The following is a 26,703-nucleotide window of genomic DNA, read 5'->3' on the forward strand; positions in this document are numbered from 1 at the left end:
GGAGTGCTACCTTAAACTCTGTAACCGAACTTACTATAAATTGATCAGTCTATTAAATATTCAACTCTTAAAATGTTCAATAAATATAATATATTACAATTTGCTGCAACGTTTTAAAGAATGCTAGGAAACAATAATACATGTAAATCTCGCACTTTTAAGTCGTATTAGGATTTCGCCAGGTAAAACTTAAGCAATGGTGAACGAGTGTTGCATGTTGCATGCAAATTGAATCTACTCAATGAAGAAATATGCATATTTTTACAAAATCACGAAACAGTTTTAACTTTTATTACCAAGTCAGGACATAACAATTTGATGTTTTAACCGCTTTGTTCTTATTTTGGTCCAAAAAAATTATATCTCGAGACCATCATTTAATAGCGAAGGAAGTGCCTTTTTGAAATGTTTGAGTTTTTTTTCTAGAGTTGAATGTTTTCTAGAGAGAGCGATCTCATTGTGCCCTTTTCGTAGATTGGAAGCTCCGTTAAAAAGATCTGTTAGTCACATTTTGCGCTATATCCGTATTTAAAAAGGTTGTGACGCTAAATTTAAGTTTAGCCAATCGACTAAAAGCAATATGTCATGTGACATTTTTCATTATTTACTATAAAACTGAGCTGTCTCCTACATATCTCTTTATACATGTAAAAGCCAACATTACATAGATTAATTATTTAGCCTTTGATTGCTATTATCGCAATTATAGCGCAAAAAGCTATTGCAATAAATTGTTGTCGCGTCATTGGAAAACTAAATCAACATTAAGTCTGTGCAGCAAAATTAGCTCCTTTCTCATGTAAAAGCCAACATAACATAGATTTGTTCTTTATGCTTTTATTGATATTATCGCCGTTAGAGCGCAATAAGTTATTACCATAAATTGTTGTCGCGTCATCGGAAAACTAAATCAACATCTCCCGTCTTTTGATTTTGGTTTGCTTGATCGGAACAACAAGTATCTTCCTTAAAGGATTTACAAAAAGGAGATACATTACTTATCAAAATACATTATTAAAAACAATAACAATGCGAACAATGAAATTGGGCGACACTGTTTAGTTGGACCTGATAACAAACTGAAGGGCAAATGCACAGCAAAGGTTCGTCTAAATTCTAACCGAAATATTGTATGAACTGGAACATCGGATTATCAAGATACAAGGTAAAACAATAGCATGACTGTTATATGCTTAATGGTTGTTTTAACATCAAATAATGACGGAAGTTTTTATAATCTGAAATAATGTTTCAGCAAAAGAGAAATCAAATAATATGGTAATCTGTAACGGAGAACTTAATAAGATTACTTTCATCCTATTTTCATTGGTAATGGTAAAGAATTCCATTGAACAAATGGTGTATCGTACGTTGAACTTGTCTAATAAGCTAACATTCAATTTGGCAGAATCTCATTTCCTGTTGTAAAGAAACAAACATTGATACAATACAGAAATTACAAACCAATAAGTTTCATTACTACATTCTACGCACTTAATACCAACTATATGAGTAAACAGTGTACATAATTTTTTTTTCGAATAATCATCAACGTGTTTGATAACAACCATTTAAATACGGTAGGTGTTTTGGTGCAAAAACTTCTGTAAATTTATCAGCAAGATATGACCGAGAGTTTCGCTTGAAATGTTATTTTTTCACTTTAAATCACTTGTTTCAACCATGAACAACGATGTGCAGCATTCTGTCTTCTACTGAACCAAAACTGAAAATAGTCACACCCAACACAATATTCAAGTAGGTCTGATAACTTATTCTAAATAATCCGAGCTGTTTTTGCAAGAAAAGCAGTAATATTTTGACTGATATTAAATGAAGGTTAAGTTGAGTGTTGATTTCTGAACGCCCTGATATTCTGTTAAATTCGGACAAAAATGTATTTAAAGAGTCAATTAAGGCAATGCGCAAATTAATAATTAGTCTATCTGGTTAAATATCGATTTAGCATCCAAACAAACATAAATATTACAAAACACACAGATTTGTGATAGGTTAACAAATTTTGACTTCATTGTAAATTATTTAGAAGTATAAGATGTCTCCCAATTCAATTTCATCTCATTCTTATTGACACAAGATTCCTATTAAGGAAAGTGTTTCTACAGATAATATAATCATCATTAACCATTATACAAAACGCTTGAACTAACCTCTTACATGTTTTATCTTTGCATAGATACTGTATGGTTTTGATAACTTTAGAAACATTTACATGAATTTAAAATATTTTGTTTGTCACTAACGAACAATCACTGTTTTACTTATAATAATATTTCAATGGATAAGCATAGTTATCACTAAACCAACTAAATATAAATATATTGGTAGGGAACGTTTAATTCTGTTTTCTTTTGGCTATTGTTTTCATAGATTAAAAGGCCTTTCGCCAACCGTAAATCATTTATCTGAAGTCTGTCTATAGGCTCAAAGCCTCCTACAAATAAAACCAAACTAAAAATAATAATTTATTCTTTATAAACTTACAAGAATATCTTTAATAATGAATTCCTATCTCCATTTCAATACATGGATATGATTGGTAGAATTAAAGAACACATTAAATGAGATATGAGACGAAATGTTATGACCCAATCAGGCACTAAATAAAATTAATAAAATGAACGTCGTAACAAATGATCAAGTTCTTTTCATCTTATCTCAAAACAGGCTCATACACGATGTTTTGAAAAGAACGACTACCAGAAAACCTGCTATGAATTAATGAAGACACATACATTCATTTCTTCTGACATAAAAATAAAATGAAATAAAAATGCAATGAAGTGTCGTTGTAAAGAAACTGCATTTTATTTATTAAAAGAAAAAAAAACAACATTGTATTATAATTGTTTCTTTTTATCAAAATGCATTTTTTTACCAAAATGCAACGCGTTGTCTGAATTGGTATTAAAAAGTCACCACGTTTTTTTTTATAAAATATGCTTATATCTTCAAAAGCGATTCAATTTGCATCACAATCATAAAAAAAAAAAACAAATCTGTGTACAATGCCTGTTAATCATTTATTAACTGGTATATATAATTCATGCAAAATGCTTAGTGAACAAACAAAAGCGGTATGGCTTCAAAGAAATTTAGACGTTTTCAATGATACACCTGATGTAACATAGATCTTTTAACTCAATCTACGTTTACCTTGATTTCACAAAGCGAAACAAAATATTAAAAAATACCAAATTGAATATATGAACAGAGCAAACACCCTGTTTTATTAATACAATTATTGAACAGAAAATATTAAAGGTCCTTTGTGCCCTTATTTTTATTCCTAAATACCATTTTGATTTGGGTGTACTTTTATAATTTCCAAAAATTACAGCATTGACCAATCACCTGAATCATATTTTGCGTCTGTTACTTTTCTTGGAATAGTCAATTAGAATAATTCAATATTTTGTATGAAAGTCCAAATACTACCTTCATTGCATTTTGCTATTTCGTGACAATTTATGTCTCCTTCTGTGCTTCTCTTTTCAGGTAATAAGCATCTACCATGCTCTAAACATTATTAAAACTCATGTTTGCTCTTTCTAAATAAGGAAAAATGCATTCGTTCCTGAGGAATTATGTGAAACGCTAAAAAGAACGCTAAATAATTTAAATTCATATGAAATTTTATAAATAAGATCAAGTTACCCACAATATCAATCATTCAAGTAAATTTACCATTTTACGCCTGTCATAATATTTTCATCAAATTTTGTCATTTATCTTAGTCCTTAATAAGGATTCATCCGAATCCAAATTCAAAAATGTGATTACTAATTCCAATTTGACATAACTCAGACGATAAAGATTATATAAAAATAACAAGAAACCATATAAAGGTTATTCTAGACCTAGACGTTTGGTCAAAGATAAGCAATGCGCATTTCTCAGCGGCCGATTTAAGGTTTCAAGATCTTTGCCAAATGAATAAAAGTCCAATATTGAGTTGTGTTATATCATGTGATAAACATTATTATAATACAAGAAATAAGGAAGGTTCTGGTATAAAAAAGTAATGATAAATGGCCAATGTACAAGTATAAAGATGAATAAATACCCACAAATGTGGCAACAACACATTAAACGAAGCCTGAATTATTCTGTTTAACATAATTATAATAACATCCTATCCTAGTGCCATTTCGTTATTTACATCGATAATGTCTTCTTCAATCGCCCCTTGTAAAGTACCAGTTGACATTGCATTGCGTTTTCTTTGCTTTAAGCTTGTGACTATTTTTCTACAAATTATGATATATGGTCAAGATGTTACTATGACATGTTTGGTTAAAAATACTAAAATATTGTAAAACTATGATGGATGGTTTCATAGTTAAATTGCGTGCTAAAAACTATTGATACGTTCTAGGTATTGTTGGACAAAGTATAACAAATTATCCAGCGTTCCAATCCTTAAAAAACAGAACAAAGTCTTTTATTTTTTTTTTTTTTTTTTTGGTATTGTATGATATCTAATATGCTACGTCACATTAATTCACACGTAATTCAAATGGTGTTATACTAGCTTTATCATTTTAAAATTGATTTAAATACTAAATTTAAAAATTACTGTAATAGTATAGAACATATGATGCAACTATTAAATGCAGACGCATTTCTATTGCACATTAACATTTGTTTTGTAAATGCATGGTAAAACACAACGATAGCTTTTCTTTTATGAATATGAAGACAAAAACACATATTTCCATCGATATATTGTGCTATAATAAACTTTTGAGAATTACAGAGCTACTTTTGATTTTCAAAAAAAAAAATGGAATTAATTGGGAGATTGTATTTTAATGGAATATATCAATGGTAAATTGAAGGTAAAGATAACAAAGTACTTAGCACTAAACTTTCATCAGACATAACTAAGGACTGGAGAAAACTCACAACGACATTAATGACATTCTATAAATGATTTTAAAAAACAACCAAAACAAACGAGTGTAGATATTTGATTGTATCCTTTTCGGCAATACTTGACTTAAAATGAAACAGTATAGTAAATGTTATATTCACAAACGTGAATCTGTTAACTTATGGAATAAATAAGACAAATAAACAATTTCGCGCTAAAAGTTCCTGAATAGTTTTTAATGGTCAGTTTTTATTAAAATGCTTATCACATCAAGTTGAATGTTTCTAACATTTTCAGATTTTACACAATTTTCAATGTTCACTTTGTTATGGGTTTTGAGTATACATGATTTTAGTCAGATGGCAATAATTTCGATTTGTACATGATAATGACACCTTCACCTGTGCTTTAGGTATGAGAAAGTTTTGTTGTTGTTGTTGATTCATGTGTACCGAATACTAAGAATGATGAAGTGGACCATGTCATAAAACAGACTTTGAATATCAAACAATCCCACCACGTTGTGACCGACGACAACAAGATTTAATTCTAAACGGACTGCATCAAATTTCAATACATCAAGCATATTATGTCTTCTAAATAAACTCAATAAAAGCAATTCTGTAATTTCTAAATAATACTTTTGTTTCATTGTTTCCCCCGTTTGAAGATCTTTGTTTCATAAAGGAAACGCATTGGTCGATGTTCGAAAAAAAAACTTAACATATTTTACAGAAATAAATCGTAAATTTAAAACCTAATTATCAATTTCTTTTCAAAAATATGATCTGCGTATGATTTTTATTGAAAAATGTACCATGAAGAATAGATATATTTTGAACTGAAACCAATTTCGGATACCTTCATTAGGTTGGTCTTCCGCGGGAATGAAATGTTTTATGGTTGCATTAAATATATTTTATCATTGTTGATTATATCAATGAAAATCAATTATGATTTCCCCTATCCTTCATTATCCATTTTAACAATAATTGAATGACTCTTAGCACGAAATTTAAACATTGTCTAGGAATGAAATAAAACATCAATATAAATATTGTGTACACTATTTTTTATGTATCGTTTGAATACAGAAGATATACAGTCAATATAAGGCTGAATATGAATCTAAACAAATAAACCATCAATTAAGTGTTTTAATGTTTCCAAGGTCATTTAAAAGGACGGGTCATAAACCACTTAAGATTCTTTTTTTTCTATCACGCGTAATCATACATTTGATTACTACGTCATATGTTTTCGCGAAATATCGCAATCAAACCTTTGAAGATTTTGCAACTGGCGGATACTATAAACGTGTTCTTACATTGTCTTATAGAGTCACTTTAATGTTTACCCTTGAACGAATATAATTACTAGAATGCGGAGCTTCAAAGTAAATTGCCACAAATAAATAATGTTAAGTGTAAGAATACTAAGCAGCTCCCAAATGTAAATCATTTTAGGACTTTATATTAAGTTCATTTTATTACAACAAAGATTTTATTGTTGTTGTTGTTGTTAAGAAATTAGAAGTAATTTTGGTAATTCGGAAGTATGAGGTTATAGTCCCACGTTGAATAGAGTTTAAAGATCCTGTATGTTTTGTGATTGATATTGTTACTGTATGTATACCACACTTGCAAAAAAATATATATGTATATAATTATGCAAATAAAACAATTTTCAAACATCGAAGAATATGTAAAATGTGTACTGCAAATATTTGTGCACATTATATTTAATTAATAGATTACATGCATTAATTTCTGAATGGAAAATTTGACTTAGAATTCATAGAAAATAAATTTCTAATTACCTCCCTTTATCTGCATGAAATGTTAAATTGGGTAATATTTTTATAAATAATGCTTATTGGAACTTACAATATTGACAAATCTTAATTTGAGCATCATATTTATGAAATAAAATCATGAAAAAATCGTGTTTCAGGATCTTTAATTGTACAATAAAATGTAAACATTGCAAAGTAGGAACACTTTCACCGGGCAATGCGTTCCATTAATAATAAAAATAAGTAGGTAAAGCTGAATTACAGTTTCATTATTAGCATCTCTCACAATGTCATTTCGAGTAGATTGAGATTTATTCAAATTGTTTAACTCGAAGCGGGGCTTTCATGGGACGAACTAGTGGGATAATGATAATATAAGTAATAGAAAGAGCATCGAAACACGAGGTGTTCTGATTTGTATGAAGGGCGTAACTTTATAAGGACTGTTTGTCACCGACATTTAGGTTGCATGGAAATTCTTTTGGTTCACTTACACTTACTGCACTTTCATATAAAGTATGTTTAAAATCGTTTGCTAATATTGACTTTGTTGCAAATACCTTTCACTTTTTTTTAATTTCTTACTTCATGTATAACTTGTTATGACACTCATGGGAAGACATTTTATATATAAAGTTATTTTTCAAATAGGATAACCTATCACCCGATTAGTACATATGAATTTATTTACCGCATTAACACACAATTTAAAAGAAAATGACATAAGACTAATGTATTTATCTGCACGACCATACCTCTAATTTGAATGATAAAACACTGTCTTGTTTAAATAATGTGTTAGAAATAAATCATAACTCATGGTTAAGAAGAATATACATGAAGCAAAGGAGCATTTTATAAAATACGTTTCAGTTGGAGAAACAATGTTTTGTATTTGCACGGATATTTGTAGATCAAATGTGGATATCTCTTTTTACCATGTTTTTGCTCATGTAGTTCCTGAAATATTTGCCTGATTGATTCTTCAAATATGGAAAACGGGTAAGAATTTGCTAATGTTTATATTAATCAACATTCAGCTGTTTTAAACCATAGATGCTTTTACAATGATCCATTTCTGATAAAGTGTTATAAATCTCAATGACTTCTACAAAAAATTACCATACCTCCATAACGTAAATCAGATATTCATATATTCATGCATGTTGTTTTAAAGCTTAAACAATTTTCTGCATAATATTGTAACAGAAATTTTAAACATTTCAGAGAAAAATGGATTTTCTTTGGCGTGGCATATACGCTTTGTGTACTAGAATTTGGCTTCGTGTTTTCATTTGGAGCTCTACTTCCTTTACTACTTGAAACCTTTAGTACGGATAGATTCACTGCATCCTTGGTGCAATCTCTTTTAATAGGTGTTGCATCATGCTTTTGTAAGTTTTCTTTTTCTTTTTTTTTACCAAAACTATTTCATAACTTATTCAATTATTCTTAAAATGTTTTGCAAGAATACAATTTCTTTTGTAATGTATGTCAAATATCAAACTTGAAGTGAAATGATTTTGATGATTTAAATATTTTTATCTTTCTCAGGTATAGTAAGTGGAATTTTAATCAACAAATTTGGATTTCATGTCGTGGTACTATTATCGAGCGTTCTGGTATCAACAGGATTTTCCGTTTCATTCATCATCACAGACATTTGGTATTTGTATGTAACTGTTAGCATTATGGCAGGTAAACAATATCTTGTTTGTTGAGATTAAGCGTTTTAAAATGTAATCAGTATATGTTATGTCGTCAATGCAATTGGCCGTGCTTTTTTTAAATTTAAAGAGTAGGAGGTTTTCAGACAGTTAATTGATACTTCATTGACATATTTCGGGGACTAGAATACACATATTAATATTATACTACATAGAACACAAAACAAGTAATCTGCTGCGATTTATCATATAATTTACTTTGGTCAGGAACAGCAATAAATCCATAAAAATGCATACAAGGGGCATATTTAATCACAAGTGCACTTTTGTGAGGATACCATTTATCTTGTCATGCTTGAATGCCTTGAATATATAAACCCCGTAATAATGATGCATCTCAAACAGAAATAACGTTGTTTTTTTAAACAATTATATTTATCTAATCTTATTGTTAAACGCTGAAATATGTATTGATATTGTAGGTACTGGTATTTCAATGATTCATGTAACTTCCATTACACTTGTGAGCAAAATCTTCGATGGAAAACAAAGACCTTTTTGTCTGGCAATGCTTGGAACCGTTGTCCCATTTGCGGGAATATTTTATCCTTATTTCTTAGAATTAGTATCGACTAAGTATGGCTTAAACGGAACATTGTTACTGATCGGTGGGATTTTTTCTAACAATTATGTCTTCTTTGTCATGTTATGGTTTCGTCGAAATGTACTTACTCAGGAAATAGAAAGAGACCCAGGATATGAAAATGTTGAACGTATGGCAACACACAACTCCAGGACAATGAATCTATCTTTAATGTTCAAAGAAATAGCAACAGGTCGGATTATCTGCCTTCTTTTATCTACCTCAATAGTCTTATCTTCATTAAATGGATTTTTAAGTTTTGCTTTTGACATCGCTAAGTGGAAAGGATTTCAGAACGCAGAGGTTAATCTGCTTTTTGTTATTCATAATATCGCGTCTTGTATTTTAAGCCTCGTTCAAGGTATAATAAGGCAACACATTGAAATAGATTTATATTTGTATCCGATTGGGTTTGCTATTTTGGCAACAGCAGGGGGTCTTTTATTACTTTTAGGGGAAAAGTTTGCTGTTTTTGCAGTAGGAATCGCACTTTTAGGATCTGTGGAATGTATCCTGTCTTCTGCTAACATTATTAGCGTTCATTTAGTGTGTTCACAACAGATCGATGTAGTAATTGGAACTATGCAGACATCTATTGGTTTTCTTTCAATCTTCATTGGACCTCTGTTTGGTAATTTTATAATCTATTTAGCTATATGTAAAAACAAAAGACATAATCTTTGGTATATTCACTATTTGTATGGTTATTAACTAATTAATACTGTTATGGTAAAATGTATTTTTAAATATTTTTGTAAAGTGAAAGTAAAACAAGCATCATTTGAAAAACATCAGCAAGTTTTTTGTTTCTTTCTCTTTTGGTAGAGAAATAGACAGCAATGAGGGTAATCCAAAACTGACCAAAATTAACTATTTAGATACTTTGCTGCCGTTAGATAAAGACTGAGATATTTGCTCAAACATGTATTTCACAAGTTAAATAATATGCGAAAACACAAGTATCTAACAAATAGTAATATGAAATTAATACTTTCTATTCTTAATCATGTTTAATAATTGAAAAATTGTAAAAAAAAAACAAAGCAAAAAATCTTAGACGTGTAAGGCCACAAACATGTCAGCTATTGAAAATTACAGCTTACAATAACACTTTGAGCTCTTTTGAGCAGAAATAGTAAAAGATCTTAGATTTTAGTTGAATTTTAGGTAATTTAGGTATTGATCAAAACATTTTTTTCATTTTATAGGTACTATAAGGGACAATTCTGGATCTTATGACGGCTGTTTCCTGGTTTTAATTGGTACTCAGGCTTGCTCTGCAATACTGTTTGTTGCTGATTTCATTTTAAGAAACCGGAAAGAAAAATCAAACGTCGAGATTGTTGTCACAGGACCCACAGAAGTACGAATGTGATAAAAAGCTGTTTGAATATTGATCATAAGTTATGTAGTTTATAGATATGGTTTTGTAGTATTGAATGTTTCTGTTGTTGTTTCTTTCAGAAGTTATTATTATTACAAGCAAATAAGAGTTGCTAGGGGGCGTGAGGTATGTCGCACGTTTTCAGTATCCCTCATGTACAGACTCAATCAAACCAAGTCTGCAATTCTCTTGTAATTTTGATGGGATTAATGCTTCCGAGGGATTACTTTGTTTCCAGATTTTTGAATATTTGCAAATTTACACCATAACTTCAAAATCAAAACTATAGATAAATGTTGCATTATTGATCGAGTGAAATTGTACTGTATGTGCATTTTAAATTGATAAATCAGAAAATTTATCACTGTTATAGGAAAGCAATCTATTGAAACTCAAGTAACAATTTAACAATAAGAAATAATATTTTGCTTTCATTGTCTACAAAACCTAAAGTATAGCTTTTAATATAGACTTTTATATACGAAAAAAATGATTTTCAAATCAGGCACAGAGAAACATCCCCATAAGTTCTCTTTTAATAAGATTGATAGTAAAGGTACAATGTCGTAGCAAATAAGTTTAGCTTAACGTCAATGGTAAATCATTCTTTGAGAGGAGATGTACGACAATAGTAAATAGGACTGCATGTTACATAAGGGCCGTGGATCAAACTACTACTGAAGTCAAGGGTACAATTTTAAATACAAAAATCAAGTAGGAAACTGTCACGAGAATGGTTTAAATAAGCTTCGCACTTTCATTTCAATACAATACATTCTAACTTGTTCTATATTTTAAATAATGCAAAGTACATGCATTTAAATGTATTACACATGTAATAATGCATTTAAAAATAAATATCTCATCCAAATCGTTATTGTTTGACACACATGTTGTTTAACCAACATCTATAAAATGTTAATTTTAGTATATACGACAAAAAAAACAACAATGCCACCAAACACATGACACTTTCTTACGTGTTTAAGGTGTTGCTGAAATCGAAATAATAAGTACAATATATCAATGTTAATGATTCCAAAATTATTCAATAATTATTGTCAAATCATATGGCAGACACAATGTTAACAGTTCCAATATTTCCAATAACAAAAGAAGAACTATTTAGGTAATAATTGTACAAATCAACGACGCAAGCTAAACCCTCTTTGGAATTGTATATAAACAGTTCACAACAATAATGACTAGCCGTATCAAATGACATTGTTGTTCCGGCGACAATTTTAACAATAAAAACATCAAATTGAAAGACAAGATAGTTATTTTATGATAAAAAAATGCGGTTTAATTGTTGTTTAAAAGAAAGGACGCCAGTCAGACTTGCTTTTTGAGGCAAGCGTTAGCTATTTGTTAGTTAACAAGATTTTGTATGTGATATAAATATAGCAAAAATAAAATGCTGTTAAAACCTATCGGACATAAGAAGAGCAAGTCACGCCAGATTCTCTTTCTTATTACAAAGCTTTATATGGTATTTAAACTGTCTTGTTTATTATTTAAAATATTTTGTGACCAAAAGCATGACTTTATAAACTAGAAACTAAATGAATAAATAAAACTTCTTTATAAAATTCAAAAAATGCTACCCTGATTAATTTTACGAATTTCTTTCTAACAAATGAAGGTCATTTTAATCATAACACAACACATTCACCTTGAGCTTCTTGTAATTCTCATACACGTCTAAATAGTATTTACAGATAAGGGTCGCGGTTTAAAAAGTTTTTTTAAATAATATTTTTTAAATTATAGTTTTAATAATATTTGAATAAATTATTCTGAATATTTAAGAGCTATACGTTGTGTAAATATCTCTTTGCCAGTTTTATTCTTAGAGACGTTTAAACTAAATATAACAAATATTTGTCCTTTAATGTAAATTAATGCTGTGTTGTACATGTATTAACACATATTTAACATCCTAATTCAGCTCCTACAATTCCCTTGGTTACAAATCTTGACAACAAAAATTTTAATCAAGTTACGACTGAAGAAAATAACTATGTCATTCCTCCATTGAGAAAAATGGTTTTTCAAAAACATGCCAATTCAAGATATTTATTCTAATGCATTGCACTCAAAAATGTGCTTTATCAATTTGAAAATAAAAATGGTTTTATTAAGAGAAAGATGATAAATCGATCAGTTCTGGGAAATAAAGTTGTCTACGACAGCTGTTATGCAATAAATTAGCTAATTTGTCAATACAAAAATTGTTAAACTTTAAGCCATCAAATACCAAAACAATTGGCTTGTTAATTAAGCAAAAACTCAATATCAACGTACGGTAAGTTGAGATGAAGAAACGGAATCAGAATGATGAACTAAATAAAAAATGGATAATTAATGACTTTCTTTTTAATCTTATCCAAAGTTTGGATGAGTGGCGGTAATTTGTACTTAAAAGTATCGTCTATGAATAGGCTCAATCAAACAGATCCAGCGATATTTTCATTTATGCCTTGTCTTGGATGTTTCTTAGGGCTCCATTCTTCTCTGTTATTTGTGGTTCGATAATAAATGAAATATATCAAATTATCATTATATTGTTAACGTAAAGCCGTCATCTTTATCATATTTTAATTTATGTTTTATATTATGATATACATGTATGGCCCGATATAAACGGTTCTTTACAACAACCGATTATATGCGCGATTTCTTCATAAATCGACAGCAGTCGTGTATATGAAACTATAGTTTTAATATAATTATAGTTTTAATAGTAACATAAGTTTTGTAGTTTTAGTGTGTTCGTAAGGAATTTCGTTTTTCTCTATTTTCATGTCTTTATTTATAAGTATTAACAATTTTACATTATTGTACAGAAAATGTGTTTTTAAGATTGCGATGCAATGTGGTGTTATACTTTTTAGAAAATATATGTATGAAATTTCTAAACAAAAATTTCTCAGTGCATACATAGTCCGAGATGAAAAAAATCATTAGGTTGTCTATTATTTACAGTTTATATTTATTTATTCAATTCACAGATCACTCATAGACGCGGTGTTTCAACAAAGTTGCATTTTTATGCATTATCTGTCATCTTGTGTAAATTACAGTGACATGATCTGTAAAACATTTAAAACAATAATGCAGTTTATGCTGAAGAATGAATGAAACTAGTTATTTTCTGAAACTTTACATAATTAGTATTGACATAATCTGAACCGATTAAACGAAATTTTGCGAAAGAATTTGAGAAACATTGAATTGATAAGAATAGAACGCTCGGAAACTTATAAAGATGTTTTCCTAGGGAATACTTATGACCTATTATATTGTTTACACTAAAAATTTAGCTTACCTTTTTAAAGTTGTCCTAATTTTAAGATGTCGTATTGTTGCGGCGCGGTGACTTGAATGAATGGATAAGTTTTTATTATTTTTTATCATCTATTATTGTGTTAAATTTTCGACCTTTTCAATTATTTTTTGTTTTGTTTTCTCATTGGTCTGATGTCTACCCTTTCCAGTTTTAATATACGGTATCTAACTTATTGACTGTTGATATATTGTTTTGTAATCTTCATGCGTTTGTCGCACAATTTATAACTTTGTTAATTTAAGTAGAGACACATGAACACATAAAATACATGTATTGCATCTAGTCAAGTTTCTTCTTTATAAATTAATAGCAAGAGCATTATTTTCCAAATAAAGAAGTGTAATCAATTTCAATATCTTTGATAGTTCAAATACCGATGTTTGACAAATATAAAATCGATGATTGTGCACATTTTGCATTGAAACATTCAATTAACCATCTTTGTTTTGAAATAACTTTGAATTAAAAGTTATCTAAGCGGAAAAATATATAAATGTTTATTAACCATGTTACAAAATTTAAGTATAGTTGCGATACAGTGAAAAATGCTAAACGTGATGATTCAAAGGTTGATCCGATCTGGGCATTAAGTGACAGTTTTACCTCACTGAACCCTTTCGTCACGATGGATAAATTTTATTTTGATTTTTCAACTTAAATGAATGATCAGTTATGTACATCATTTTAAACTTTTGAACGAATTACACATTTGCTTACAAAAAAGATTTAGTTATTAGCATTTAATCATGCGAAACAGATAGCAATAATACTTGTTGACCAGTGTTTTAACTCTGAAACTGAACAAATTTATCTATGAAAAATTCAACTTTTAAAATGCTCTATAAGTATAATGTATTACAATTTCGCTGCAAAATTTTATGTAAAGATTGCTAGGTAACTCAAACAAACCTAATCCTGCTCTTGTTTGACTACTAACATTTCGCCGTATATAAATGAAACTTAAGCAAATTGAAACTTAAGCAATAATGAACGAGCATTGCATGCAATTCATACTTTATACTGACATCGTCCTGATGCAAAATGATTCTCTTTTAAATAAATCAGCATATATTACATACTATGAAGCAATTTTCAAAACTTTAATGATAAATTCAAACAAAGCAATTTAATATTTGGTCCGTCTTTTATTTGTCCAAATCGTTATGGCTGTAAAATATATTTAGTGCAGATCTTTTGTAAAAAAAATGAACAGACATTTTACTATTTTCATTATTTTTTTTTACCATTGACCCTGCTCTCACAAATAATGTCTGAGAAAGGTACATTGCTTATCTTCAAACATTTTCTTATCTTAAAACATTTTATTATCATAATTCGCTTAATTGTTTTCGGCCATGAGAAGCGAAAAACATGTCAAATGCTACAGACAACGGCATAGAGACTTGCTTTATAGGCTTTTAATGCTAAAATCGCTACAGTAAATTAATACGTTATTGGTCATATCTATTTTATTAATGTATCATAAGTAAGAGGTAATGTATTAAAAGAAAGTAAAGCAAGAAAATCTCTAATATTTCATTTTTTTATGAGACATATATTCATCGAAACAAAAATTATCATCCTTTGGATTCTTGAAAATGAAAGATATATTGCTAATGGTAGATAGAATGTGTACAAGAATGGCAAAGCTAAAACAGGAAAAAGAAAAAAAAATAGAGACACAGTTTTTAAGCATGCTCAAAAACCATAGCCGCTGCGGTAAATGGATCAGCGAAGGTTCGTCTAGTATATTCGTTCAAAATGTTATAAAATAATGCATCGAATTACAAAGCTTCAAATAATCTGAACACATAGCTTGACTATCATAGTTACACTTTTTAAAAAACGTTCCACATTAATTTATAAAGTTCTAAATTGCCTTTGTTCTTGAATGAAGATTTAGCAGGATGGAAACGAAATGAATAATAAAGGATAATCAGTAACAGAAAACTTGATGAGATTACTTTTATTCGTTTCCTTGACATTGCTTAAGAATTCCATTGAAAAAAGTGGTGTTCGGACACTGAACTTGGCAAATAAACAATAATAAACGTATAGAATTAGACAGATCCCAATTTCTGTTTCAAATAAGCAATCACCTATATACAGCAATATTTAATCAAAAATAAGTTCCATTATATTCACCACACGCCATTCCAATTTTATGAGTATATATGAAATATCTCTCGAAACAAATGTCAATGTTTTGTATTAAACAACACTTTCCAAAAGAACTTTGGTCAAACAGTTTCTGTTAATATATTGACGAGATATCATGCTTTTTTACCATTGCTTTTCGGTTGTGTTGTTTTTTCTACCAGCCAAAGATCTTTTGATTCAGCCATATACATGTTCATTCTGTCTTCAGCTTAAGTAGGGTAGAAAATCGTCATCCTCGTCAAAGACCCGGTTTAGTAGATTTAATAATTTCTCCTGAATTATCAGAGCCGTTATCGATTAAGCACAAAAAATCAACCAGCTACATTGACTCTTTTACGCCTATAATATTTGTTTCTACACCAAAGTATGTCACCTAAGTTATCAATAAAGTTTCACCCCTAAGAAATTGGATAATCGATTGATCAAGATAACGTTGGATTAGATATGAATTTGTGTTTTCATTTCCACTTCTTTTACCATAGCCATTCATATAGTGGTATATATTTCTACCTAATACTCCCGGAACGACTAATCAAGATTATGGCATTATACATTAAACGTTTCTACAAGTAACAAGTGATATATATTGGTGCAAAACATCACAGAAATATAAAATTGACAGAATCTAATTTCCTGTGCAAAAGAAACAAACAGCTTAATTTAACTGTAATTAATCAGTGATATAGTTGGAGTTGATCAAAGCACGTAATGCCAACTTAATGAGTACATACGGAATATATTTCCTAATGAACGTCTATGGTATTATTGGAGCGCTAAGTCATTAATGTATTTTAATGAAATACTGACTGTTTATTACATAAAAAGAGCATGTGGTTCTTGACTCGTGCTTTTTTTTCACTTTTTTTTAAATACGAGTAATTCTAAATCCAATTACTTTATTTAACTAACCATAAACACTGTGTTGCATTAGATGTCAAATAATCACACCCACACTATACTGAATCATCAAAGCTCTTCAAAGAGCGGTATATTAATTGTATTTTAAGATGAAAGATACTAGAAATTATTGCTGATTTCTTATCAACATCATCCTTGCGTCATTCTGATTAATATCGGACTTATATGCAAATTAAGAGTAAGTCAATGACGGTCGAGGGGTGAATCAATAATGTAGCGAGTTGAAAATGATTAACAATTTGTCTGTTTTGCTAATTGTCATTTGTATTGCTATGGCGTACTATAAGGACCTTAATGAACGGAAATTTTTTTGCAGTTTCTGATGTTTTGAAACGGCAGAATCTCTGAATTTGGGAGAGAATTGTGTTTTAGGGTTTGGAGAAAGTTTTCTAAATTAAAACTTGATCCTTTTAAATTCTTTGTAAAACCGGTTTTGAGAAATAAACACAAGGCTACAAAACGTAAATAGAGTTTGAAATACTTGTCCGATTTAAAGCAGCACGCCTCCAGATTCGTGCTAATTTTCATGAATATTTTGAAAATGTATTTGAATGTATAATATTGTGAAATGACCAAAAGGAAGCAATTTACACATTATCAATGGTACTTACAACCCACGTACATGAAAATTACCAAAAAGTGACGCAGTAGAAATATACTTGTAAAAACCGAAAAATCAGTCATTAACCGCACATAACATGTAAAATATTACTTGAGTCTTGAATCATTTTACATTTCTTAAAATCTTAGTACATATTTCTCAAGTTTTCAAGCTTTCTATTCTAAAATAACTCAAATTAAAACGACACAAAAGCTTGGCTAGTCTAAGCAACGATATCATATATTGTTTTAAAAACATAGCATTACCCCATCTAATAAAACTAGTGCCCTTTGATGTATTTAATGTATTTAAGTTGGTTGATGTTTTTTAATCAAATTGGCTTTTTAAATTAAACCTGTTCAATTTTTGTCCTAAATAAACGGTAAAAAGGAAGCTAAAATTTGTTCTTTTAACGTTAATTACCATACTCTAATCTCCAAAATTGTTGTAAAACGGGCTCTCTATTTAAATTTATATGATCTCGTGTCAAGCCAGAAAAAGGAAATAAAGATAAACCTTTGCCAGTTTTAGAGATATTAACACAAATCAAAACATAAGTTCTCAATGTGACAAGTGATAAATGTGTCTGTTATATTCAATACAGACATGAATGTACTGAAAAACAATGAGAACTAATTAGTGAAGGTTATGGTAATAGTACTGTAGATGTTTATTTATGGCAAAAGTTGGCATTCCTTCAAATTCTTACTAAGTAAGCTGTTTAATTGTAACAAGTAAAATACAGACGAAAATCTGGAATTATTTTTATGCACAAAAAAAGCTAAAAACCAAATATCGATAAGTCTATAACATATCAGTTTTGTTGTTGTTGTTGTTATTTCCTTGTTTTAAATCTCTGTATATTGTGAAGTGTGAAGCAACAAAAGCAAAGTAATAATTAAAAACTTGACATATTACATCAGTTAACCTTAAAGGGCAATAATAGCTATGTCTGATTGTAACAGTTAATTTAAGTTAATTTTAATTTAATATTGTACTATTTAAAAAAAAATAATCATTTCATTATGAATAAAATTATAGAAACATATGCATGCGGACTTGAGAAAAAATTAGTTCAGCATCAATAGGGCGATTCCCAAAGTCACATACACATGATAAAATGATTATGCTGTATCTAATAATTCGTGAATAGAATATTTGACCTACATACTTTGTTAACTTTCATGAAAGAAGAACCAAGTGTAACTCATTACGAAAATATAACTTTGCTTTGTTTTAGTTTCCGAATATACAAGAACTTCTATCATTTACTGTTTTAAAGGAAAAGAGGTAAGCATATTATGTTTAACACATGATTTATACTTAACATAGATATCGCTTAGGATAGTAATGGATAGATTCAATATAACAGAGTCTCCAAATTCTATATTATAATGTTATCCGCATTGCTTATTTTTACAGTATTTAGAACAGTTTATCATACAGAAACCTTTCCGAAAAAAGCAGACCTTATTTTGTTTGTACATAATAAATAGTCTATTCCAAAATGATATTTTCTTTTTTCTTTTAGAATAATGTACACGTTGCCACTGTGATTAAGTCTTTTTTCAAGTCTATCCTCCTAATCTAGCCTACCTTTGCAGATATAGCTTCGGCATATTTGCAAACTTTGGCATTGTGTTTCTAAGCGTGATTTTGCGTATTGCTAACTTAAATGATTTTCATCAAACAACAGAAAACTGGATAAAGAGTATTTTCACATGTTTTGATTTTGTTGCGGAATTAATTTTGGTTCAATAAAGGTTGAACAACTCATTTAGCGTTGGAATCGTGATATGAATACTGATTTAAAAAGTCATTTATTTTTTTTAACTTTGAGGTACTGAGTTATCTAATATGCAATAATTTTCTAGACATTTTTAATTGATAATTTAACAATACATAATTAGAAGTGTGCGTCTATGTTGCAATTTTTCATAAGACATAAAAAGGTGGGGGTCTAGACTTTTTTTTAACTTTTTATTTTTTTTTATAAATAAACTAAAATTGGATTCGGGTTACCAGGGAAAAATATTTTTATCTTAAATTAAACATGTAAGAGGGAAATTGAATCGGGGTCTAAAACTTTAAATAATAAATATAAAAACTATCTTTCATGTACTTCAAAACTGTAGGATAAATATCACAATAAATATCATTTATGGATGAGATATTAATTTTGATAAACATGAAATTGTGCATGTATGTTTCAAACCGCTTTACAATTAATGAATGGATAAACTATGTTTTATGTCAATTTGACACAACTAAGAACCTTTTCGGTTCCCGAAAGTCCATTTCATAAATTGCAAGCATTTTTATATTTTAAAGAAATGTTATCAAAACATTTCTATAAAACATTAGTAGGAACATTAGATAACACTTTACCACTTCGCAATTTTTTTTTTTATTCACTTTAAGAAACACTTTGTATTCACTTTAAAGAAACTATTATACAATCTACTTAGTAAACGTTGAAATACAGTAACGCTCAGAGCAAACACATATAAAATAATACTCTGACTTATTGGCAATTAAAATGCATTCGAGTGAAATTTCAATAACGATTGTTTATCATTCTCGGTCTGTTTATTTATTCATTACAGAAATACTTTCACACTACTTCATGGCTTCACTAAACAAAACATACTATTAATATGTAATCATTGTTGATCAGATGAGGATAAGAAAAGCTAAGCAATTTGTTTTAACCTTAGCACATGGACACCTATTGAAGTATGACACTCTATAGGGCACTATAAAGAACTATGAAATGACAACCAAGGTCAGTTATATGCCTGAAAGAACACATGTATGCAAAATTTCAACACAATTTACAGTATGGTTTACGAGAAGGGGGCTCTTTTCTGAACTAAAGCTTGGCTATTTAAACGGGCTCTATTTGCATATATGCATATATGCATATATGTGATAAAGAAAACCACTACAGATTATTAAAGCAAACATGAAAATATATATTTATATACCTCGTCTTGATGAGTGTTTTCAATACAAATGAGACTTTCGTTTACGTGGACCTCATCAGCCTTCCTTAACCACTTCGCCACAGACGTCCTTTTACAACATTGAATATCATAAATACACATTTTAAAAAAAATGTTTTACATCTAGCTTATTTAAATAATATTATTATGTAATTGACTTCAAACAATCATTCCCCCTGCAGGTTCAAGTTATGTTAGGTATTTTTGATTAATCCATGGATGGAAGCTATATAGCTAGCCTGAGGAACGTTGGTACTTCACATGTCCGCTCGTGCCTGGAATAATGCACGAAGGCCACTTGAAGCCGACCTTGAAACTTGACATATGAAGGTCGACATATGACATTTTATGTTTCGATGTGACTTAAAACAACAAATTAAAATTTAAATATGAACAAGTGAACTTTCCTTTATATGGCTTTCCCCCGTTTGATTTTCATTCTGTTAATGCAAAGTGTATCCCCCCGAAGGACATTTGTTTGTTAATGCTGTATAAATAATTCATGCTTGTTTATTAAGGCTTGTATAATTGTTATTCAGTTTATAACTTAACGCGGCAATCGCTTTCCATCAAATGTAAATAGGGAGCCATTAATAGATTATTTATACATTTGTGCTTGTTATCTAAAACAACGTTTTTAATTGAAGCAATTCTCGTATTACTTATTTATTTCCATTGCATAAAGGGGAGCTAGGAGAAAATGTTGGGATACGTTTTCATTTTCGTCTATGAACATACTCCATGGTATTTTTCCATTGACATAACAAAAAAGGTTGCCTACCAAATGTGCATATGTTTTGCCTATGATAAAAAGAAGAAAACAACATCCCCCCTCGTACAGATCTGATAGTGGTTCGGTGCTCTTTCTATTAATTATTATTTTAAAGAATAAGTTCCCGTTTAATTCCGGTTTGAATAATATGGCCATTTAAGTTTTGTGAGCAATGAGCTTTTGGATGCTTGATACTAACCTTAAACAACCCAAAAAATAGGGAAAACCACTGAAACAAACAGGCGACTTTCTAGTTCTAGGTACACGATGTATGTAATAAATTTTACAGCTGAAGTGTTCCTGCCTGAAGTAAAATAAGGATGTTATTAACATTTAATCACCTTATTACAAAGAAACTAATCGTTACATTTTTTTTCTCCTCCGTTTTGCAGTAATGCGACTAAGAGTGTTATCACTAAATGTATCTGCTTGCTGAATAATTCTGATAACATGTCTTGTTTGTAGTCTCAGCTGTCAATTTACGGAATTTCAAGATCATCTCTCTTTTCGTTATATCTAATTTCCATGTTATCAACTTTAAATGGAATGTTTGTTCTTGTCATTGTAAAGAATAATTTACATATATTAAATTAAAGGCAAGAGATGTACCTTCTTTTGCATTAAATAAAACAAGATCATGTCTTTTAATAGACATCATAATTTTTATAAGTCTATTTCCCTTGAATGCAACCCTTTTTATTGGTGTCTTAAGAATATAATACTATCTTTCTAAGAGCAAAATGGGTTAAACAGTGTTAACAGTACTTCAATGGCATTTAATAGGTAATATGTTATTTAATATTAGATAATTTCCCAATGGCTTTCCTTTTCATGAAACATCGTTATGGTGCTAGGCTTTATGCCTCTTATATTTCAATGCTTAGTAACTTTTTACTGTGAAAATTTACTTAATGTATTCATTGTTATTTATAAATAAATAAAACTACATAAAAATTGCTGTCATTCATTTTGTATTTCAGGTGAAATGAGCAGACATAGACTAACATCGAATTTTCTGACTTAGAAAGATTGAATTATATTTTAGATTATAATCAAGATCTGCACCTTTTTATATATAGTCATTACTTTGACAAATATTGAATAATAAAATTCGTTCTTTTTCACAATAAAAATGGAATTAGTTTTGTTATGTCTCTATTGAATCAATAACAATAATTATATAACGTTGTAGTAAGATTTGTTATTTCTCTACAATAACAATGGTCACGATGAAATTGGTTCCCTTATTCCTCTGCAATAACATCGATGAAATTAGTTCCGTTTATTGCAGTAACAACAAATAACAAAAAAAAAATCGTTTTTTTTCTCCTTTCCTCTGAAGAAAAGAAAACACAATGAATAAATAAGATCAGATCAACATTTGTTAAAATTGCAATGCTAGACATTAAAAAGCGTTAAACATACAATACGCATCACTTTTCAAACATAAATGTCAATATGACAGTCTTAACTTACGTACCTTGTCAAATACAAGAGCCATTTTATGTCCACATTTCTCTCGTATACAAGTAAAGCAATGATGAGAATACAAGCTTTGCTTTATTTAATTTATAATAACATGAAATTATTACAAAAAGAAGTTCTATCGATGTGATCATTTATGCTGTTTTTTTCTTTGTGCTAGTAGCAGCTGTTTTGAATAATAAATTTATGTCTTATCTATGTTGCCTTTGCTATGTATTATTGCTGGTAAGAAATTGTACTTTCCTATAAAGAAAATGAACAAAATTGATTAGCAAACATAGAATTCAGACTGCTTCATTTATCTTACCATTAACTATTTCTTGAAATATTATATATTTTAGGAAATATTAGATATTTTATTAAAATATAAGATAATTCATTAAATACTTTAATGAACTGTTCTTTTGTTACTTTATGCAGTTAAAACAAGATAGTTTATAGAAAATTAACATAATCACCAGTAGTGTATTAACCTACCCTGAAATATTACTTGTTTATTAATTTGGCCAATAAAAACCATATGTTCCATTCAATAGAATATAACATTGTCGATTTATCTCCAGTTAAATTCACTGGAACCAAATAATATTCAAGTTCTCGTTAATAACATGGTAATATCACACAGTCTTTGGGAAATTAATTTGTCTAACACAATTTTCCAAATAAAGCTGTTAAGTGTAATCAATGTCAATATATTTTGTAGTTTAAATACCGATGTTTGAGCAATATAAAATTGATGAGTGTGCATATTTTGCATTGAAACGTTCAATTAACCAAATTTCAATTAAAAGTTATCTAAGCGGAAAAATATATAAATGTTTAATAACCATGTTACAAAAATTAAGTATAGTTGCGATACAATGAAACGTGATGAATCAAAGGCTGATCCGATCTGGCGACAGTTAAACCTCACTGAACCGTTTCGTTACGATGAATAAATTTTGTTTTGATTTTTCAACTTCAATGAATAGAATATATTACAAACAATGAAGCAATTGTCTTAACTTTCATGATAAATTTAATGGCTGTACAAATATATTTAGTGCAGATCTTTTTTTTAAATAAATAGCAAACAAGCATTTTGCTGTTTTCATTTATTTCTTTTTACCTTCGGCCGGCCCTGCTGAGTAATGGCTGAGAAAGGCTCATTGCTTAAAACATTTTATTATCCTATTTGGCTTATTTGGTCCCGACCATGAGAAGTGAGAAAGCATGTCATATGTTACAGACAACAGAATAGGGACTTACTTTATAGGCTTTTATTGCTATGATCGCCGAATTAAGTCCATACGTTATTGGTCAAAACTATTTTATTAACGTATTATAAGTAAGAGGCAATGTTTTAAAAGAAAATTGAGCAGGAAAATCTCTTGTCTTTCATTTTTTTAATGAGACAGATATTTATTCGAACAAAAATTATCATCCTTCGGATTCTTGAAAATGAAAGATACATAGCTAATTTTACATAGAATGTTTACAAGATTTGCAAAGCAAAACAGGAAAAGACAAAATTACAGACAGTTTTTTAAGTATGCTCAAGAAAATGGATCAGCGAAGGTTCGTCTATATTCGGTCAAATTGTTATAAAACGAAACACCGAATAACCAAGCTTCTAACAATCTGAACATGTACATAGTTACACTTTTCAAAAAACGTTCCACATTAATTTATAAAGTTCTAAATTGCCTTTGTTCTTGGATGAGGATTTTGCAGAATGGAACTGAAATGAATAACAGAAAACTTGATAAGATTACTTCTATTCGTTTCCTTGACATTGCTCAAGAATTCCATTGAAAAATGATGGTCCGTACACTGACCTTGGCAAATAAACAATCATAAACGTATAGAATTGGCAGGATGTAATTTTCTTTTTCAAAAAAAAACGATCACCTATATACGGAAATATTTAATCAATAATACGTGTTATAATATTCATTGTATGTTATGCCAATTTTGTGAGTATATATAAAATATCTCTCCGAATAAATGTCAATGTTTTTAATTAAACAACACTTTTCAAAAGAATTTTGGTCCAACACTTTCGCTTGATTCCATATAAATTCCATATAAATGCCATATAAATTACGTCTTTAGCTTATCGTTGAAAGAAATCGTCAGCTGCGCCCAAGGTCTGATTAACGGAGATCTGATATTTTTTTCTGAACTATCTGAGCCGTTATCAATTAGCACACAATAAAGCAGCCAGTTCAATTGACTCTTTCACAAATTTAATATTTTTTTCTTCATCAAACTATGTCATCGTCTGGGTTATAAATAAAGCTTTATCTGAAAGGAGTAAAATTAAAAAATGGGATAATCGATTGTCGTGAAATCGATAACATCGGACTAAATATGTTTTCAGTTTTATTTCATTTGCCAAAGCATAACATTCATCTAGTTATTATATATATTTCTACTTAAAACTCCCAAACAACTAATCGAGATTAAAGCATTATACATTAAACGTTTCTACAAGTAACAAGGGCTGTATATTAGTGCAAAATCACAGAAATATAAAATTGACAGAATCTAATTTCCTGTGCCAAAGAAACAAACAGCTTAATTTAACTGTAATTAATGATATAGTTGGAGTTGATTAAATCACGTAATGCCAACTAAATGAGTACATACGGAATATATTTCCTAATGAACGCCTATAGTATTATTGGAGCGCTAAGTCATAAATGTAATTTAGTGAAATACTGACTGTTAATTACATAAAGAGAGCACGTGGTTCTTGACTGGTGTTTTTTCTTTTCCTTTTTTAAATACAAGTAATTCTAAATTTAACTAACCATAGCACTGTGTTTTTCTTTAAAATGCAAAAAAAAATTTACCCCCCACCCTTTTACTGGAAACATTTAAGCTCTTTCAAAAGCCCCGGGAAATTTTAAATTTTATTTTTTGGATGAAAGATACCTTTGAAAATTTATTTTCTGATTTCTTATCAACAAACAAGCTTGCCCATTCTGATTAATTTTCGGAAATTATATTTTAAACTTTAAGAGTTAAAGTCAATTTTACCGGGCGAGGGGGGCAAAACAAATTTAATACGAGTTAAAGAAAATTTAAACTTAACAATTTGGGGGTGTTTTTGCTTAAAATTTTCATTTGGGATCGCTATTTTGGCCCTACTTATTGAAAATTTTAAAAACGGAAATCGTTTTTTTTTTACTAATTTGCAGAAAAATTTTTAAATTTGGGAAAAGAATTTTGTTTTAGGGTTTTCGTTTTTAAAGTTTTTTAAATTTAAGCATGATCCTTTAAATTCTTTGTAAAGCCGTTTTTTAGAAATAACAACAAGGCTACACAACGTAATAGAGTTTGAAATTCTAAGATAAAACTTTGTCACTTTTAGAGATATTAACAGCAATCAAAACGTAAGTTCTCAATGTCACAAGTGATAAATGTGTCTGTAATATTCAGTACAGACAAACAATGGGAACTAGTGGAGCTTATGGTAATAATACTGTTGATGTTTATTTATGGCAAAAGTTGGAATTCCTTCAAATTCTTACTAAGTAAGCCGTTTCTTTGTAACAAGAAAATGCAGACGAAAATCTGGAATTATTTTTATGCACAATATAAAATAGCTAAAAACCAAATTTCAATAAGTCTAACATATGAGGTTTTTTGTTGTTCTTGTTTCTTTTTTTAATTTCTGTATATTGTGCAGTGCAAATCAACAAAAGCAAATTATTAACTCATAACATGACAGATTACAAAAGTTAACTTTAAAGTTCAATTAGGTATGTCTGCTTGCAACTGTTAATTTAAGTGATTTTTAGTTTGATAATATTGTATTTTTATTATGAAAAAAAAATCATTTTAAGCAAAATCATTGAAACAGATGCTTAAGAACTGTACAAAAATTAGTACAACATCAAAAAGGCGGTTCACAAAATCACATACACAAGATAAAATGAATATGTTTTATCTAATAAATCGTGACTAGAATAAATGGCATACATACTTAGTTAGCATACATGTAAAAATAAATAAGTGAAACTTATTATAAAAATGT

At 29.2% G+C, this 26,703-nt stretch overlaps 1 protein-coding gene across 1 annotated transcript; it reads left to right on the forward strand.

Moving 5' to 3' along the window:
* The first annotated feature begins 7,467 nt into the window (after window positions 1–7,467).
* Window positions 7,468–11,336, forward strand: LOC132741194 (uncharacterized). The gene is made up of 5 exons (XM_060729309.1): window positions 7,468–7,694; window positions 7,920–8,086; window positions 8,247–8,390; window positions 8,842–9,633; window positions 10,211–11,336. Exons 1-5 carry the CDS (start codon window positions 7,684–7,686, stop codon window positions 10,375–10,377), a joined length of 1,281 nt encoding a protein of 426 aa, XP_060585292.1. The 5' UTR covers window positions 7,468–7,683; the 3' UTR covers window positions 10,378–11,336.
* Window positions 11,337–26,703: the final 15,367 nt, after the last annotated feature.

Source organism: Ruditapes philippinarum, unplaced genomic scaffold, assembly GCF_026571515.1.
Source record: "Ruditapes philippinarum isolate M1 unplaced genomic scaffold, ASM2657151v2 ctg2351_1_1_1_1, whole genome shotgun sequence".
Classification (NCBI taxonomy): domain Eukaryota; kingdom Metazoa; phylum Mollusca; class Bivalvia; order Venerida; family Veneridae; genus Ruditapes; species Ruditapes philippinarum.